The following is a 17,281-nucleotide window of genomic DNA, read 5'->3' as shown; positions in this document are numbered from 1 at the left end:
GGAGCATGCTAAACACCGGTCTGCTGGATATGGCTCATTTTGTTTTTGACAAGCTGGATAGGATTATTAATCGAACCAACTTGCACAAAGTTTATATTCAGAGTCCGCTAATATATTAAAAAAAAACAAACAAACATTATTAGCGGACAGAGAATGTCTATTTCAGTGGGCCATCAACGGTGTGCAGTCCACGTGATTATGGCCCAGCAATAGGCCCATTTTCAGTAGGTCACTTCACGTGTCAGTGACCATTCTGCATCAGTGACGAAAACACACCCAAAGAAACCTTAGGTACGACAAGTGTCAAATTTACATGCTTTGCTGGTCAGGGCCCGCACAAGGTCACTGTCTTCAGCCCCAAGTTTTTTTGTGAGGGGGATGGGTACATCTAATAATAATAATAATAATAATAAAACAATTCGAATTTGTCTCAAATCTCATCAATCATGAACAACAACGATGACACGATATTACCATGATTATAATTGAGCACATACCTTAAACCCGTTAGGGATCATCAGATTTCTGGCTTATCCGCTCTCATCTCATCAATAATTGATTTAAAAAATCATTCAAAAGTATTAAAATCAAAGATAAAGAATAACATTCCTAAGTGCTTCTCGATAAATGAAAGTAACATTATAGAAAAGATCAACTTTTCATCTCTATTGTAAAGCAAAAGAATTTAAAGAATGAAAATTATCAAGTTAACTAATTTACTAAGAAAATAGACAAAACCTGTGTCTTTAACCATAGAAATGTTGCCATGGTGTTGATGACGTGCGATTTTATTTTTCTCTAATCGTTGATGTTGTGAGGCATAATTCTGAATGTCTACGGCAAGAAATGAACCAGACTAATATAAGGTGTGTGGAGGATAGATTATCCTATCTCGAATACTGAGCAAACTTCCTTTTGAAAATTACAAAGCTTTTCACAAATGGCAATATTAGCAACAGTAGGATGCGATTGCCCCCACCAATTTTGTCTATGGGGGCAAACCCCCATTTGTGTCGTTTTATTATTTATATCCATGAGCCAAGAGGATGGTTCGCATTTCTTCGGCCTAAATGATATTATCAATGAAGTAAAACTTTTGGAGATAGAACGAGGTTCAATGGAAAAGAAATGGCACGTAGAACCTCTCATTAAGGGTAGGGTCGTTGAGACTTATCACTAAGAAGTAAATCCGGGATATACGATTCCACCGTAAGAATCATATATGTATGAGATGATCCATATCACTAGACAACATACTAACCTGAATCGACAGTTTGCTCAAATCTTTCCTTTCATCACTACCTACACTATCCTGAAGAGATATTTAGAGCCATAGAAGAAGGTAATAAAATACGAGACGACGCATTCAAATATATAATTTTAGTCAGGAGTCCTAAGGTATAATTGAACGAATCACACAACTTAGAAGCCCACAGAGAACTTATTTTTTTCAGGAATCAATCTGGCCAACAGCAACAAAAGAGTAATTATTCTAGTGATAAAGTTCCAAATATATAAAACTTGCCTCAGCTTTTTGTAAAAAACCAAAAAGTCTGCACATTATTTTGGTTCGTTTCCCCATACAACCCTTGACATGATATTAATTATCACGGAAAAAGCTGGTATATCAGAAGGACAGATGTTATCCAACTCAATAGGCCCACTTGAAAGAGACAATATCCGGAACGAGACCCATTTTCTGTAGCCTAAAGCAGGCCTTGATGACGTGGGTCCTACTTCACCCCCCAAAAGAAAAGAAGGTTATGGGGTCCAAAGGTGGCAAACAGGAAGACAACTGCACTGGAGCCCGGGGCCCGAAAACGACCCAACATCCAGCTAAATAGCACGGACCAATTTGCTATGGGTCAACACACAGCAAGTGGTTAAAAACTTCTAATCAAGAGGGGACCACTGAGAATCGAGGGGCCCATGGACTTTAAGCTGTTCCAAGTGGGACCTAATAATTTAGCATCTTTTGATTGTTACAAAGAAAGACAGGCTGCTGTCAAGTTGCCTACAGTATGTCGGGTCTGGCTAGCTGTCGGGGAGAGGACACTTGTGGATGGGTGAGATGAAGTGGGACCACATTTGGCGCGTGTGCGCAGGGATCATTTCGGTGTACTTCATATATACAGAAAGATTTGTTTACAAGAACATCTCAACTGGATTATGTGTACCATAAATTTAGAAACCCCTGCCCGGCCCAAACATTGACTATCTCGGACTAGATCAGGCTCGGCAAGTGGAAAATGCAAACATGGCTTAAGACTTTCAGATGAGCTAAGCCCTATGACCCTATTAAGCCAGACATCTTTCTAGATATGACTCTTGAATGAAAGATGACTTCCAGAAAAAAGACATTTTTTTTATTAACAACTTCCAGAACAAACATAAGCATACCATAAAAACAAATTAGCTAAATTTACCAGATGACGCATGGCACACAGCTATTCCGTCGACTCCACTTCCAACACCAAGTAAAAATCTTACTTCAAGAATATGATTAAAAGTCAGCCTACATGGTTTTTCCAACACTGCGTCAATGGGATCACTTTGTATGTCATAATTAATATAGGGAAAGATTACAAAAACTCGGAAGAAGCGATTGATGATGTTCATCCAAATCAAAGAGTGCTAGCATATCTAAACCTATGAGCTAGAACTCTTTTCAAAAGAAACAAACTTACAATGAGCGGCTACCATACTGCTCAAGCAGTGGGCAATCAAAATAAATGCACAGCATCCTCCGCATCACTTAAAAAGTTGAAAACAGATAATGCAAGCCTGCAAATTAAAATTCATCGTCAGCATATCTGTGTGCGAGTGAGTGCGAATCAGAAAGGCCAATAAGTCAAGTAGCAAACATCACTATTGCCTCAAGAATTTACTAAGAAAGAACAAGTAGAAAAAGTTAGGTCAAAACTCTTCATGTAAAATTTGAGAACAACCATGGAATCTCTTAAAAAGAAAAGAGACAGAATCATGGGTATTTGAGGGTCCAAAGTGATAAGACACCAGATCTATGCAAATTATTTCATAAATTAGAAAATACAGGTGATAAGGAAATTGGAAAAAAAAAAAAAAAAAAAAATCCACTGTCCAAACTTCAAACGTTCAGAAAGTTGACATTCTATGCCTCGCAACAGGCGACCTTGTAATCCAGATGTTTGCTGTACAGAGCAAGACAAACTTAACGTACACTAACAATAAAAGATGAGTTTCTGGGATAGAAAAATTGTATACTATCTACACCAAAATAAGCATGATACTTTTCCAAGACATTGCTTTCCTAGACACTTGTCTGAAATCACATTCTCAAAGTTGAACACGTTTCGCCACAATGCAACAAAGCAAATAATTTGGCCTTTCACGTGAAAGATGGAGGAAAGTCTAAATAAAAAAGCCTTATATATGCCATAATTTTATTGATTAGTACCCATGATTGCAGGGTTATTTTTACCATTTCTACACAAGCATTTAAAATTGTAGAAGATAAATGATTTGCACAAGCCCCAATAGAATGGTATTATCTCAAGCACCAAAACTTCTAACTCCAAACAGTAGGAAAACCTCAATTAGGCAAAACTATAGACACAGGTAAAGTAAGAATTAACGGACGCTCTGGTTCAAGAGACAAACATATAAATTTATAATGCACCAAAAAAAAAAAAAAACCTGAATGTGATTATGGCAAATACTGCCAAGTAGAAACCAAGCTTGATCATCCGAAACTTCTTCTCAGCACTAAGAAATCTGAATGCTTCAGTGACATCAAAAAGATGCTGCCGTTTCAAAAATCTGAATCATTGCACCAGACAGGTCATGATAAGAAATAATGTTTCCAGTTTAACAAAAAATATATAGGGAATGCCCAAAGTAAAAGATTTAGTCCAAAACAACACTCTTATAGTGGTTCCAGACAATCACTGAATGTGTTCAATTTTTTTATAGAACAATTTTTATCGGTAAGCTACACCGGTACCTAGCAGATCTCAAATCCATGATCATACCTTCAAGAACAGTGGAGAAGAAACATTTTGAGCTAAAACTCATGGGCCCCCACTTTTCCATCGTTATTTGACTAATTAACTTCTTGGGGAAAATCAGAGCCATTGTTCTATGCCATATTTTTTATAAATGTATTTTTTGTTACAAAAATAAGATGAGATGAGATGAAAGTTAAAAGTTGAATAAATATTATTAGAATATAATTTTTTAATATTATTTTTGTTTTGAGATTTCAAAAAGTTGAATTGTTTATTGTATTTTGTGTGGGAGTTTGGGAAAGTTGTAATAATTAGATGATATAAGTTGAGATGGTTTATGAAAACAAACCACCCCTTAGTGTTTTAACACCAGATCAAATTCAAAACAAGATTTTTCATTCATCAAAAACATTGTTATACAAGTGGACATTTTTCTTATGGCATCATCAGTTCCCACTCCCCATGGTCAACAGCATCAGTTAAACAAACCTGTCCTGTCTATTGTCACTATCTATGATTAATAGTGTTCAATAGAGTATACTGCTTCCCAGCTTTCTGATGATTTCTATGAAATAGTTTCCTCACATGCATGCGCATGTGCATATACAGTTATTATGCCAACCTAAAAAATTGTAGTACATAATAGAGAATTGGACTGCTACGTTCACCAAGAATCCTCACTGGACATGTAAATCTTTTCCTTCCTTTCTTCTTCTTTTTTTTTCAAACATTTTTTAAACCTCTTAAACATTTTTAAAAAAATCACAACAGCATTAAAAAGACACTTCCTTAACCATTAAGTAAAAAAAAAATGACAATCAGTACCCACTCTTCCGTGGGTATTCTCGGTAGGAGTAGGCTTTTCCAATAGAGAAACATGATTACTCTCATACAATTCACTGCAGACTTTAGTTCGTTATGGTAGTTGTCACTTGTCACACTGCTAATTATTTAAACTCAACTTAACATGTAAGAAGTCATGGATTTAATAATCTCAAAAGCTGAAAAATGTCACTGGTAAATCATATGAGTGAACAGAACGACAAAAAATATCCAGACAGGAATATCATCAATTTCTGCAATTTCGTCATATGCCAAATTTTGATGAGCAAAGGATAGAGTGATGAAATAAAAGAGAAGGGAAGGAGATTCTAAGTCTACTTTTTCAGATTTAATTTTTGAATTAAATCTGATTGATTTACCTTTGGTGGGAGGAGATTATACTTGGACAAATGGTAGGTCATATTCGAGGTTGGATAGGTTTCTGGTTTCGCCTTCATGGGAGGCTCATTTTTCTGGTTTGAGTCAGAAATTATTGCCGAGATTCTGTTCTGATCATTATATATTGTTGGATTGTGGTGGAATTGAGGGTGGGAGAAGGTATTTTAAATTTGAATACACGTGGCTGAAGGATGAGGGATTTGTGGACGGGTTGAGAAGTTGATGGAATTCTTAAAGTTTTTCATGCACTCCATTGTTCTGGCTGGAAAATTGAAATCTCTTAAGAAAGATAAAAAGAGATGGAATAAAGAGAAGTTTGGGAATTTGGACAGCAAGAGGAAGCTTCTTTTGGAAGAGTTGAGAGGTTTGGATGAGAAGGAGGTGCAAGGGGTTATTTTGGGGGAGGACGGGAGTAGAAAAATGCGGGTGGTTTCTGAACTGGAAAATATAGCGTTAATGGAGGAAATTTCGTGGCAGCAAAAATCTAGGGTGCTGTGGTTGAAGAAGACAGGTGTACTAAATTCTTTCATCAAATGGCGAACTCTCATAGAAGAAATAATGTGATTGAGGTTCTTCAAGATGGGGACAGACTTATTACGGATCAAGAAGATATTAAGACTCACATGGTGAATTTTTATGAGCAGTTGTTTTCAGCAGATTTTTCTTGGAGACCAAAACTGGACAGACTTTGTTTCAATTCTATAGATCAGGTCGAAGCTGATTGGCTGGAGAGAGAGTTTGAAGAAGAAGTACTTAATGTGATTAAGGCTATGTATAGGGATAAGGCTCTGGGTCCGGATGGGTTCTCTTTGGCATTTCATCAAGCATGCTGGGACATTGTTAGAGAAGATATAATGAAGGTGTTTGCTGACTTTCATTCGTACATGAGGTTCGAGAAGAGTTTTAATGCGACTTTCATTGCACTTATTCCAAAAAGGTAAGGGCTGTGGAGATGAGAGATTTTCGTCCTATTAGTTTGGTGAATGGAGTGTATAAAATCATTTCTAAGGTGCTGGCCAACCGTTTGAGCAGGGTGATTGAGAGAATTGTTTTAAAATCGCAAAATGCCTTTGTGAGGGGAAGACAGATTTTAGACTGTTTTAATTGCTAATGAATGCTTGGAGAGTAGAATTAAAATGGAGAAAACTGGTTATTTTAATCAAATTGGACATGGAAAAGGCTTATGAGATATGACCATGTGTGCTAGGAATTCCTTATTTATTTGCTGAAGAGATACGGTTTTGGAGATAATGCTGTTCGTGGATAAAGCATTGTGTGTCAACTTCAAGATTTTCAATTTTGGTGAATGAAGAACCGGTTGGATTCTTTAGTAGCTCGCGTGGTTTGAGGCAAGGTGATCCCATCTCTCCCTTTCTTTTTGTAATGATCATGGATGCCTTGAGTAGAATGATTGAGAAGGCGGTGGATGGTAATTTTCTGTCCAGCTTTGTGGTGGGTGATGGGGTCCGGAGCAGTTTAAAAGTTTAATAGTTTGCTGATCATTGATTTTTTTGCTGATGATACATTGATTTTTAGTGAGCCCAATTCTGACAATCTCCGTGCTTTAGGAGCACTTTTGCTGTGTTTTAAAGCTGTATCGGGGTTAAGAGTTAATTTATCAAAATCTGAAGTCATTCCTGTGGGTTCTGTTCAGAATATTTCAGACTCGGCAAATATTCTGGGATGCAGAATTTCTTCACTCCCTATGAGGTACCTTGGGCTTCCTTTGGGGGCTTCTTATAAATCTATTAATATTTGGGAAGGGGTTATTGAGAAAATTGAAAGGAGGTTAGCTGGTTGGAAAATGATATACTTGTCTAAAGGGGGAAGATTAACTCTAATAAAAGGTACTTTGTCTAATCTTCCCACCTATTTCTTATCTCTTTTTCCATTGCCAGCAAGGGTAGGAAGAAGAATTGAGAGTTTATTTCGGAATTTTTTATGGGATGGTAAAGGAGAAGAAAAAAAGCTCCATTTGGTTAGTTGGAAGAAGGTTTGTCAACCGATTGATTGTGGTGGGTTGGGGATAAAAAAAAAAACTTGAGATTGTTTAATAGAGCATTACTTGGGGAATGGCTTTGGAGATACCACTCGGAAAGAAATGCCCTGTGGAAAAATGTTATTGATGTAAAATATGGTAGTTTGTGGGGAGGTTGGTGCTCAAAAGATACTAGAGGTGCATATGGGGTGACTTTGTGGAAGTTCATTAGAAAAGGATGGGGGGGAATTTTCTAATCATATTAGATTAAAGGTGGGAGATGGGAAGAGGATACTTTTCTGGCATGACTTGTGGTGTGGGGATTCTACACTTAAGTTGGATTTTCCCTCTCTTTTTAAAATTGCAAGGGATCAAAAAGCAGCTGTGGGAAATTCTTTCTTTTGAATTCACAATAATATTCAGTGGTAGGGAGGACAGCATGCTATGGGTTCCTGCGGGAAATTCTAAGTCCTCAGTTTCCTCTTTTTACAGCATATTAACCAGTCGCAGGAGCTGTGAATTCCCCTGGAAAAACATATGGGAAGTGAAAGTTCCTTCCAAGGTTGCTTTTTTCTGTCAGGTGCTATCCTTGGGCAGCCTGTTGACAACTGAAAATCTTAGAAGAAGAGGTATCTACATTGCTGATTGGTGTGTCATGTGCAAGAAGGATCGGGAATCTGTTAATATCTCTTTCTTCATTGTGAAGTGGCCAGGTTCTTGTGGAATGAGGTTTTGAATCGGAATGGTCTACTTTGGGTAATCCCAAGGAAGTGGTGGATTTATTGGTAGGGTGGAAGGGATTGAAGGGTAGCAAGAATGCTGTTGATATTTGGAAGATGATTTCTTCTTGTCTCATGTGGTGTCTATGGCTTGAAAGGAATGGGAGATGCTTTGAAGACAAAGAACGTTCATTGGAAGATCTTAGGGATTTTTTCTTTACTACTTTGAGTTTGTGGGCTAAAAATTTTGTAATGGATGATAATTTGCAGTATTTGTTTTAGATTTCCTTTTGTTTTTAGAAAGCGGTAGGTATTTCCTTTGCATACATCCTGTGTACTTGGGCTTATGCCTATTCTTGAGAATAAAATCTCTAATCAAAAAAATAAAAGAAAAGGGAAGGAGGGTGTTTCAGGCTGCAAGAGCTTAATAGTTCTGATCTTTCACTCTTAACGGTACAGATCAGACCAGTTTGAAGAAAACACAAAAGCAAACAGGCCAGCTAAAATAACAGAGGTGTGGAAACTGGTAAATGTAACGCTGGCATTTCACTGATGCATTAATCATTTCCCTGAATTACTCATACTGGTAAATGTAACACTGACATCAGAGAAACTAGGTTGTATCTATTCTTTCTCTCTCTCCTTTTTCTAAGCATACTAAGTTGTCTAATTTTTATTTTTTATTTTTGATCGGTAAAGGAAGGAATAAAAAAGTTGTCTAATTAATACTTGTAAGCCTTCATTTATCAAATTGAAAAAAAACATGGTCCATGCTTACCTACTAGAAGCAACATATTGAAGTTTGCAAGGAGCTTATATAAACTACCAATCAAGATTTAATTTTATAAGGATAAAAAGTAGGTAAGCTCCTTAGATGGCACGTTACTCCTCAAGCAACAGAAGGTCCAAGCAAGTTTCAAACCTACTACTTGAGAAATAACTGGTGAAAATAGAACACATAACTGCAGAAAAAGCTTTATACCATGAATTATTGTACTTTACTACAGTCTACAGATTTTACTTACAGCATCACATGATAGCAAGCAAGAGGAACCGTCATCAGAAACATGAACCAATGCCATGTGATGAGGAAAACTGCACAGAGTACTCCTTGCACAATGAACTCGGGGATGACGATGCGGTTAATGCGAGATGCTGTATCGTAAATGTTTATGTAGTCAGCCTCCAAGTCCGTCAAGATAACAAGCTACAAAAATTATTCAGAGATATAAGATATATCCAACGCTAGGATATAAAATGTGACTAACATGGCCTACAACTTTCTTAAAGCACAAAGCTAGTTCCTTCAGATTTTATAAACATTCAGTGGCATATTGGACTCGCAAAGCCAAATTCTTGCGCCAAGAATATGATCAAAGAATAAGCATTACTTCTGTGTTAAAATCATGTCATGAATTTTTGCAAGAAATTACCAAGGCCATTTTGTAAACTCGGGTGCAACTAAAGCAAGATGAAAAGCAATAATTGAGTTCAAATTCCAGAGAACGAGTACTAAACATGAACCAAATACTGACACGAATATGAATGTCTTGATGAAAAGGAAGACAAAACGGCGCTCCAGTGAATAAGGATTCAATCAAGTCGTCATCAATTATCTCCATAGTTTGATTGCTTTTGATTGCTGAGAATTCGCAGTAAACTAGGAGAGAAAACACATTTTGATAGAATCTATAATGTCCGCTCATTTCCCTCGAAACTCCTAAATCGTTTTTATCACAATTAACTAACCATGCTGCGCAATAGTTCTCCGCCTCCACATAAACTTAATAAACACAAAATCTAAAACATCAAGATTTCCCTAACTTTCTCGGAAACCAAATGAATAAAACAGATAACTGAGTCAGCACAACCAGTGTTTCAACATACAAACCAAAAAAAAAGAGTTAGGGTTTTAGAGAGGTTGAAGTGAGAAGTTCGATACCTGATAAAAGGTGGATGCCATGAGAGCTAAATCGATGAAAAATGAGAGAGCCCACAATAGCAACTCCATGGTCCGGTCGAGACGTCGGTACGGGAATTTTGAAACCTACACGGAATTTGGAATGGGTCTGTATAAAGAGAGGAAAATGGAGGGAGATCTTTTCATTCTGAAATACACATACTGAGCCTTTGTGACAATAATTACCGACCTATAATTTTTTTTAAGCAATGTTAAATGTATTTTATTTATATTTTTATTTATAAGATTCATTTTATTAGTTATATTTTAAAATTTATATTTTAAATTTTGTATTTCATAATTTTTGATACATTGATAAGTAAATTTTTTTAAAAAAATTTCTTAAATACATTTAGCATTTTTTCATTTTTTTTTAGTTTGAAATTTTCATATTTAACTAATCTAATACCACTATACGCTCTCTAAATATTATTTATGCTTTCTAAAATTATTTTATTTTGTATCCAAAAATACAAAAAGTTTTATTTAAATAAAAAATTAGCAAAAAAATCCTATTTTTATTTTTTACTTTTAAAAATATAAAGTCTAAACATTATTTTTATTTTTGAATTATTCTAATATATTTTTTACATCAATGATAATATTTAATTATAATTTTAAAATTTTTTTAATTAAATAAAACTATATCATATAAATATTTTACTATGTAGGCCAATTTATAAATAAAATTTTTTCTCTAAAAGAGATAAGACAAGCATCTAGACTCTATTACCTAAATAGAAAGATTAAACTCACAGAGAGATGGGTCTCGATTTTTATTTTAATTTTTTTTAGTGATTAAAGAAATATATTTTAGTGATGTTATAATTTTTTTTTTTAAATATTTAAGAATAGAAAAAATTTAAATTAAAAAAATAAAAAATTTATTTTTCTCGAGACTCGCGACTCGCGACTTCGTGCTCCATCTTCGATGAATGTAGACTGTAGTACTGCTCTTACCTTAAAAGGTGCGCATTGCCGCATATTCATGGACCATGGTTGGCGACGTCTTCGTTCTTCCGTGCTACATTGGACTTGTTAATATATGTTGTTGGGCTGATGCTTAAAAAAGCCCATGATACTCATAGGGTGGACATTAATACTTACTCGGGTATTAGGGTATTTTGATAATATTTTTTTATTATTTATTATTTTATTATTATTTTTCACATATTTTTTATTATTATTTGTTACTATTTAACATTTTTTTATTAAATTTTTTTTATTTTTTCACTACCATTCACAGAATATTTAAAATCGTTTTATTACCTAAATGTAACCTTAGGCTGCGTTTGAATTTTAAGATTAGTTTAATTGAGTTATAAATAATAGTATTTTATAGATCTCGTTGAGTTAGATTTAACTTTTAAAATTGAGATGAGTTTAATTTTTTAGATTGAAATATATGAAATAGATTGAAATGGATTTAACTTTTTTTATAGAAATTTTTTTAAAAAAATAATAAATCTCATCAATAATTAATATGAGATAAGTTAAATTTTGTTTAACAACCAAACATAACCTTAACCACCCCCATTTGACATAATGAGGATTAGGGGTGTTTATCCGGACCGAATTTTTTTTCGGTCCGGTCCGAAATCCGGGCAAATAACCGCCTAGATTACGTTCGGGCGGTTTAGAAAAACCCGGATCCAGTTTTATAGCCCAGTTATCCGTAATCGGATTATACACCCTTTTTTTTTCAGACTAAGATCAGTGACATTGTATTAGTTTAATTAGTTGTGATGTATTATTATTTATTTCTTTTTTTTGTAAATTTATGTTTTGTATTGTGATAGAACAACAATATTACCTATTTTGTATTTTTTTTTTAATTTTGTTTTTCAATTTATTTTTTAAAAACACTTTTAAAAAGTGTTTAAATTATTTTATTTAAAAAAATCTAGGCAATTTGAACATGATATTAGTTTTTTTTTTTAAGTGCTATAATTTTTTTATTTTTTTTTTAAACCCGGATTGAATCCGGTTATAACCCGGATCCGACTTTTATCTTAAAAAAGAAACAAATAATCCGGATATCCAGATTGAATCCGATTATCCGCCTGGGTTTAGAAATCCGGATCCGATTTTGGCCGGAAATCCGGATCCTGATGCACACCCCTAATGAGGATCATGATAATACCTATACGCAATTGAAAAATGTTTGGTATATTTATAATAAAAAACTTATAAATTTATCTTAGAGTTATACATCGGATTGTAATATTTTACTGTAAATTCAATCTAATACATCACATCATTATGTAAATCTATTTTTACAAAATCTCCATATGCATTTAGCACTTCTTTACGCAATATCTAACGTTTTCATGAATTTTCATGGCATCTCTATCAACTAATAAATCAACTTTTATTTTTTAAGTTAGTAAATTGAATAATTAAGTAAAATCATATCACATCTATACAATATTATAAAGCTGAATCTAAATGTAGTATATAGTATTATATCTATAAATTTCATATATTAGATAGTAATGTTAGATATAAGTGCATGATTGTAAGCTTTATAAAAAGTATCGTTACATTTACAAATAAATTAAATAAAATAATCTCATTAACTCATGTAATTTTTTCTGATCTGTTTGATTTATTTTATAAGACAAATCAATTTAAGTTATATCAGTTTGTAAAATTATTTTTATATAATTTATTTATAGCTAAATTATTTCTCTAAAAAAAAATAAGTTTTAAAATTTTTTTTAATGTATATCATATTTTTACGTACAATTTACAACCCCCATCAACTCGTGCATAAATACTTTTTCTTGTTTACTTTTTATGTTTTTGTTTTTATTTGCCATGGTGAGTGCGACCGTTGACAAAACTCGAATCACACGACCTTTTTCTGTGGTCCTTACAAGGAAACCAACACGAGAAACTTTCGGGCAGGGCCCAAGGAGTCCTAAAAGCTAAAGGCCGGTAACGTATTTGGGTATCTTTTGCTTTTCGGGCCTTCCTCTTTTCGGTCAGACTAGTGCACTCCAGTGCACGCTACCACTACCCAAGCGTTACTCGTGGCCTTTCAAGATTTGGCATTCTGGCCAATACCAGTGCCACCACCGTATCTTGTTCCACTTCCTTTTTTATTTTCATGTTCTGTAATTTTAATCAAAATTATATTTAAACTCTATATTATGTTTTTGGACCTTAGCGCAGAAAGATGGAGAGCGGATTGAGATATTTTGGACCTTAGCTTATTTATCATGTGAACCTTTGTTTGTAACTGTTGTGCTTTATTTGATTGTAATCGATGTATCTATATTATTCAGTTCCTGTGTGTATTGATGATTAAGTTGCTATGAGCAGATGCTAATTATGCATTTAATCTCCTTCCATTTGGACGCTAATTAACATCTATATTATGTTTTTGGACCTTAGTGCAGAAAGATGGAGAGCGGAATGAGATTTTTTTTTTTTTAAGGTAAGATACCTTTATTATTTTCAACTATCGATTTATTAGAACAGTCTCATCGGATTATTCATATCCAAAACAAACAGTACTTTTTAACTATTAAGCATGAAAATGAGCTATTATATAAACTCAAATAATTTGACTTTAACCTATAGTATTTGTAAACTAACATTTAAATTTGATGGTTACTGTTGAATGAGCAAATATATATTTTATTATTTTTTATAACACGCTCTTTCTTCTCTCTATCTATATCTACAAATATCTAAATAATTTAATTAGAATATGATTACTAATTAACATATAATAAGTATAATAGTAGAATATGATAAAATAAAATAAATTAATAATTAAAAAAAATTAAATATTTTTATAATTATTAATTACTAGGTACTATATAATGAATAAATTGATAACTATTATAATATAGAGATTTATATAAATAAAATAATCAAAATTTAAATCCATCTTATATTCATTAAAAATATATTTTACATAAAAATAATCCATTAACAATGCTATAACCCGCTTTCTATTCTCTGCATCGCTGCTCTACTTCTCTCCTCTATGCCTGCTCTACTCTACCATCCGAGATTTGATTGAGGTGTCGGAAGCTTTATTTTGAGATATGAGGGTTTGAGAGAGAGAGAGACAGAGAGAGAGTTTATGACCGATGAGAAGAAGGGTTCTTTGAGTGGAAGCAAATGAAAGGAATGGTGGTGCTAGATTTGTATAAGCCGCGCGCACGAATTACAGGGATAAACTTCGTTCCCTTTGTGTGTTAAAACTTAGTATAGTTGGATTGTGCTAATTGTATGTAGAATCTTTGTTTCTAATTTAGTGATCCTCTTTCGAACATATGACCAACCCTATTTGTATCTAATCTTGAATGTTCAATATTTACCAAATACGTGTATGAAGAAGCGGTGTGGATTAAAGATAATCATGTATCCCCCAAAACATCATCATTCATTATTTATTAGCACAAAATCTCATCAAACTATAGTCATCTCATGCTAAAGAGGATTAAGATAAGGGCTCCGTGCGATTTGCTCAGTAAAGGAGGAGTTCGTTCGGCCAGGTTCACAATGGGGAGGAGGAGATGAAAATGTTAGGGGTCTGAGATTGGAAAGGTGTGGAAATGAAACAAAAACAAGAAAACGAAAGGAAAATTTCAGGGTTTGATATTTGTGGTTTTGAAATTCAAACTGAAAAATGAAAGAACTTTTGAAAGTTTCATTTCATTTTTAAGAGCTTCTAAAATTCAAAATCCTAGAGGGACAGAGAGCTTCTGTCATAAGTAAAGTTAAATATGGGACACAAGACACAAAATGCAGAGAAGAAAAAAAAAAATAGAGCACTAAGTAGTAAACCGATAGTTGGAAGTAGTAAGGATATCATAATTTTTTTTTAATCAAAAGTATTTTCTTATTCATCTCTTTATGTTGATGCATAAAATCGTACAACAAACCATAATAAAAGAAAGAGTCATCCCCGACTCACCTGATATGACTCGGCCCTTATGGATGAGGTTTGAAGTCTATAATGGTAGTTTGGGATGTCAGTACAGTACCTATATATACATCTATAATAGTAAATGGAAAATAAATACTGTAAATATATAAAAAGAATGAGATGCACCGATTTACGTGATTCAACATAGAACCTACGTTCACATATAATTTAGAGGATAAATTCACTATCATGAGAGTATTTTATAATATCTCGTGATCTCTCATATTTCACAATACAATAAGAGTCTATAATCCATTTCGCCTAAAAAAAGGTGAAAAAAATAGTTGATCACCTCATGAGGTTGAAGAAAATCATTGCTTGAAGTCGCCCATAAGTCCCCCCTCTTTCATCTGATCATATCCATTTTATCGAGGCTCCGTCAGTGATTGGTGAGAAGTTAAGTTTTATGTCACTTCTTTATCCTCATTTGCCCTCTTATCTCTTCTCTTGCTTCCTTATAATGGCTCCCTAGTGCACTAAGGTGCCATATTAGGCATACGAGATTTACCTCCAACACTTTTAATTATAAAATAGTAATGTTATATACTACATTCTTATTTGATTTCATCCTATTAAATAAGATGTGTCTCATTTATCACTATTAGATGATAAAAAAATATGAAATAAATGATCATTCAACGATGATAAATGTACCACATCATACTTAGTGGGATGAAAATGAGATAGTAGTATGATATATAGAATTTTTTAAGAATATTTATATTAAAAGATTACAAAAAATATAAATCTGAAGCGAGTGCATCTCTGTTGTTTGCTCTATGCTGTTTTATTATATCTGGTTTATGAAGTGAGATGATATGAAAATTTTGTGAATAGTACTAAAATAGTTTGTAAATAGTAATGAGATGATTTGAGTTGAGTATTTTTTTAAGTTTTGGTAAGGAAAAGAGAAAAAGTTAAAATATTGTAAAAAAATATTTTTATAATATTATTTTTGCTTGAGAATTTAAAAAAATTGAAATTATTTTTTATTTTTATTTTGAAGTTTCAAAAAATTGTAATAATTAGTTTAAAAATTTGATATTTAAATTATATTTAAAAATAAAATAAAATAAGATAAAATTAAATTAGATAAAAATTTTAATGCCTTGGAGGCTGCCAAACCTGGAAGCCATGCAAGTAACAGTTACCATTTACACGAGAACAGACCGAATTCCGTGCAAACAAGCGGCCCGTGCATGGAGGAGCTTGGATTCTACAAAGAATAAAACTAGGATGCCGCTGGGAGTGGGACTGATTTATTAGTTATTTTTATTAATTAAGAAAACGTTGTTTATTATTATTATGAATTTTTAAAAAATATTTAAGAATATATAAATATTAAAAAAGATATATATATATTTTTTCTAAGACAAGCGGTAGCGGTATGTCACGGACTTAGAATTTCTTCACTCGACCCGTGCGGCCTTAGGAGGCTTTCTCTCCCACAAAGCTCCTAAGTAAGCCTTCTAAAGGACTCAAGACAATAGAGAACAAACTAGAGAGAGAAGATAGAGAGAAATGCTCTAGAGAACTTGTTTCTCTTATTGCTTGGTGATTTGCACAAATGAGAGCCCCTCTATTTATAGGGAACTCTTGGTACAAAGAATGGTTAGGATTGTGACACTTGTCATCAATCCAACGGTAAAGAACTTTCTAGATTCCTACTCTAGAATTGTCTATAAGGCCCTTTCTAGAACACTACTCTAAATTGTCTAGAACGCCCCTTCTAGATGACTCCACACAATTCCACAAGATTACAAAAGACTTGGAGGCTTCTAGAAGGTTAGCAAATTCTCTAAAAAAACCCTAGGTGGTGACATTCTCCCCCACCAAGCTTCGCGACGTCCTCGACGCGGTGTCTTCATGGAACCTCCGGATGTGATCTTCAAACTGCCACAATGACTCCTTTGGTTCCCAAGTTGTCTCGCTCTCGGGCAATCCCTTCCACTTGATCAAGTATTCTTGGCGTGGCATATGACTCTTTCGCCTGATGACACGGTCCGCCAAGATTTCTTCTACTTCTTTGTCGAAAGTGGTAGTTATGCCCAATGGTGCACGCTTGGACTCTCCTCGTGTTGGCTCCTCTTCATCACCATGGTAAGGCTTCAAGCAGCTGACATGGAAGACTGGATGAAGTTTGAACTTGGAGGGTAAGTCCAGCTTGTAGGAGACCTTCCCTACTTTCTTGATGATTGGGAATGGTCCCTCGTAACGTCGTATAAGCCCCTTGTGTAGCTTTCTTGTGAACTTGTGTTGGCTCGACAAGATCTTTACTAACACCAAGTCGCCTATACGATACTCTGCGTGCCTCCTCTTCTGATCAGCCCACTTCTTCATCTTCTTGGTTGCTTTGTCTAAGTAGGAACGGGTCACATCCAATTGCTCGTTCCAAGACTTAGCAACCTTGAAGGCTGTCGGACAATTCCCCGCGTAGCTTGTCTCCAATGACTGGGGAGTAAGTGGCTG

The 17,281-nt window shown here is 34.2% G+C and overlaps 1 protein-coding gene across 1 annotated transcript; it reads right to left on the bottom strand.

Annotated features, from left to right (window-relative positions):
• Window positions 1-2,478: 2,478 nt before the first annotated feature.
• Window positions 2,479-10,040, bottom strand: LOC122278130 (protein cornichon homolog 1). The gene is made up of 4 exons (XM_043088232.1): window positions 9,847-10,040; window positions 8,930-9,111; window positions 3,676-3,798; window positions 2,479-2,784 (listed from the first exon to the last, which is right to left on the bottom strand). Exons 1-4 carry the CDS (start codon window positions 9,913-9,915, stop codon window positions 2,724-2,726), a joined length of 435 nt encoding a protein of 144 aa, XP_042944166.1. The 5' UTR covers window positions 9,916-10,040; the 3' UTR covers window positions 2,479-2,723.
• Window positions 10,041-17,281: the final 7,241 nt, after the last annotated feature.

This window comes from Carya illinoinensis, chromosome 10 (assembly GCF_018687715.1).
Source record: "Carya illinoinensis cultivar Pawnee chromosome 10, C.illinoinensisPawnee_v1, whole genome shotgun sequence".
Taxonomy (NCBI): domain Eukaryota; kingdom Viridiplantae; phylum Streptophyta; class Magnoliopsida; order Fagales; family Juglandaceae; genus Carya; species Carya illinoinensis.
The sequence above is the reverse complement of the archived record's forward strand: the minus strand, read 5'-3'. Positions and strand labels throughout refer to the sequence as shown.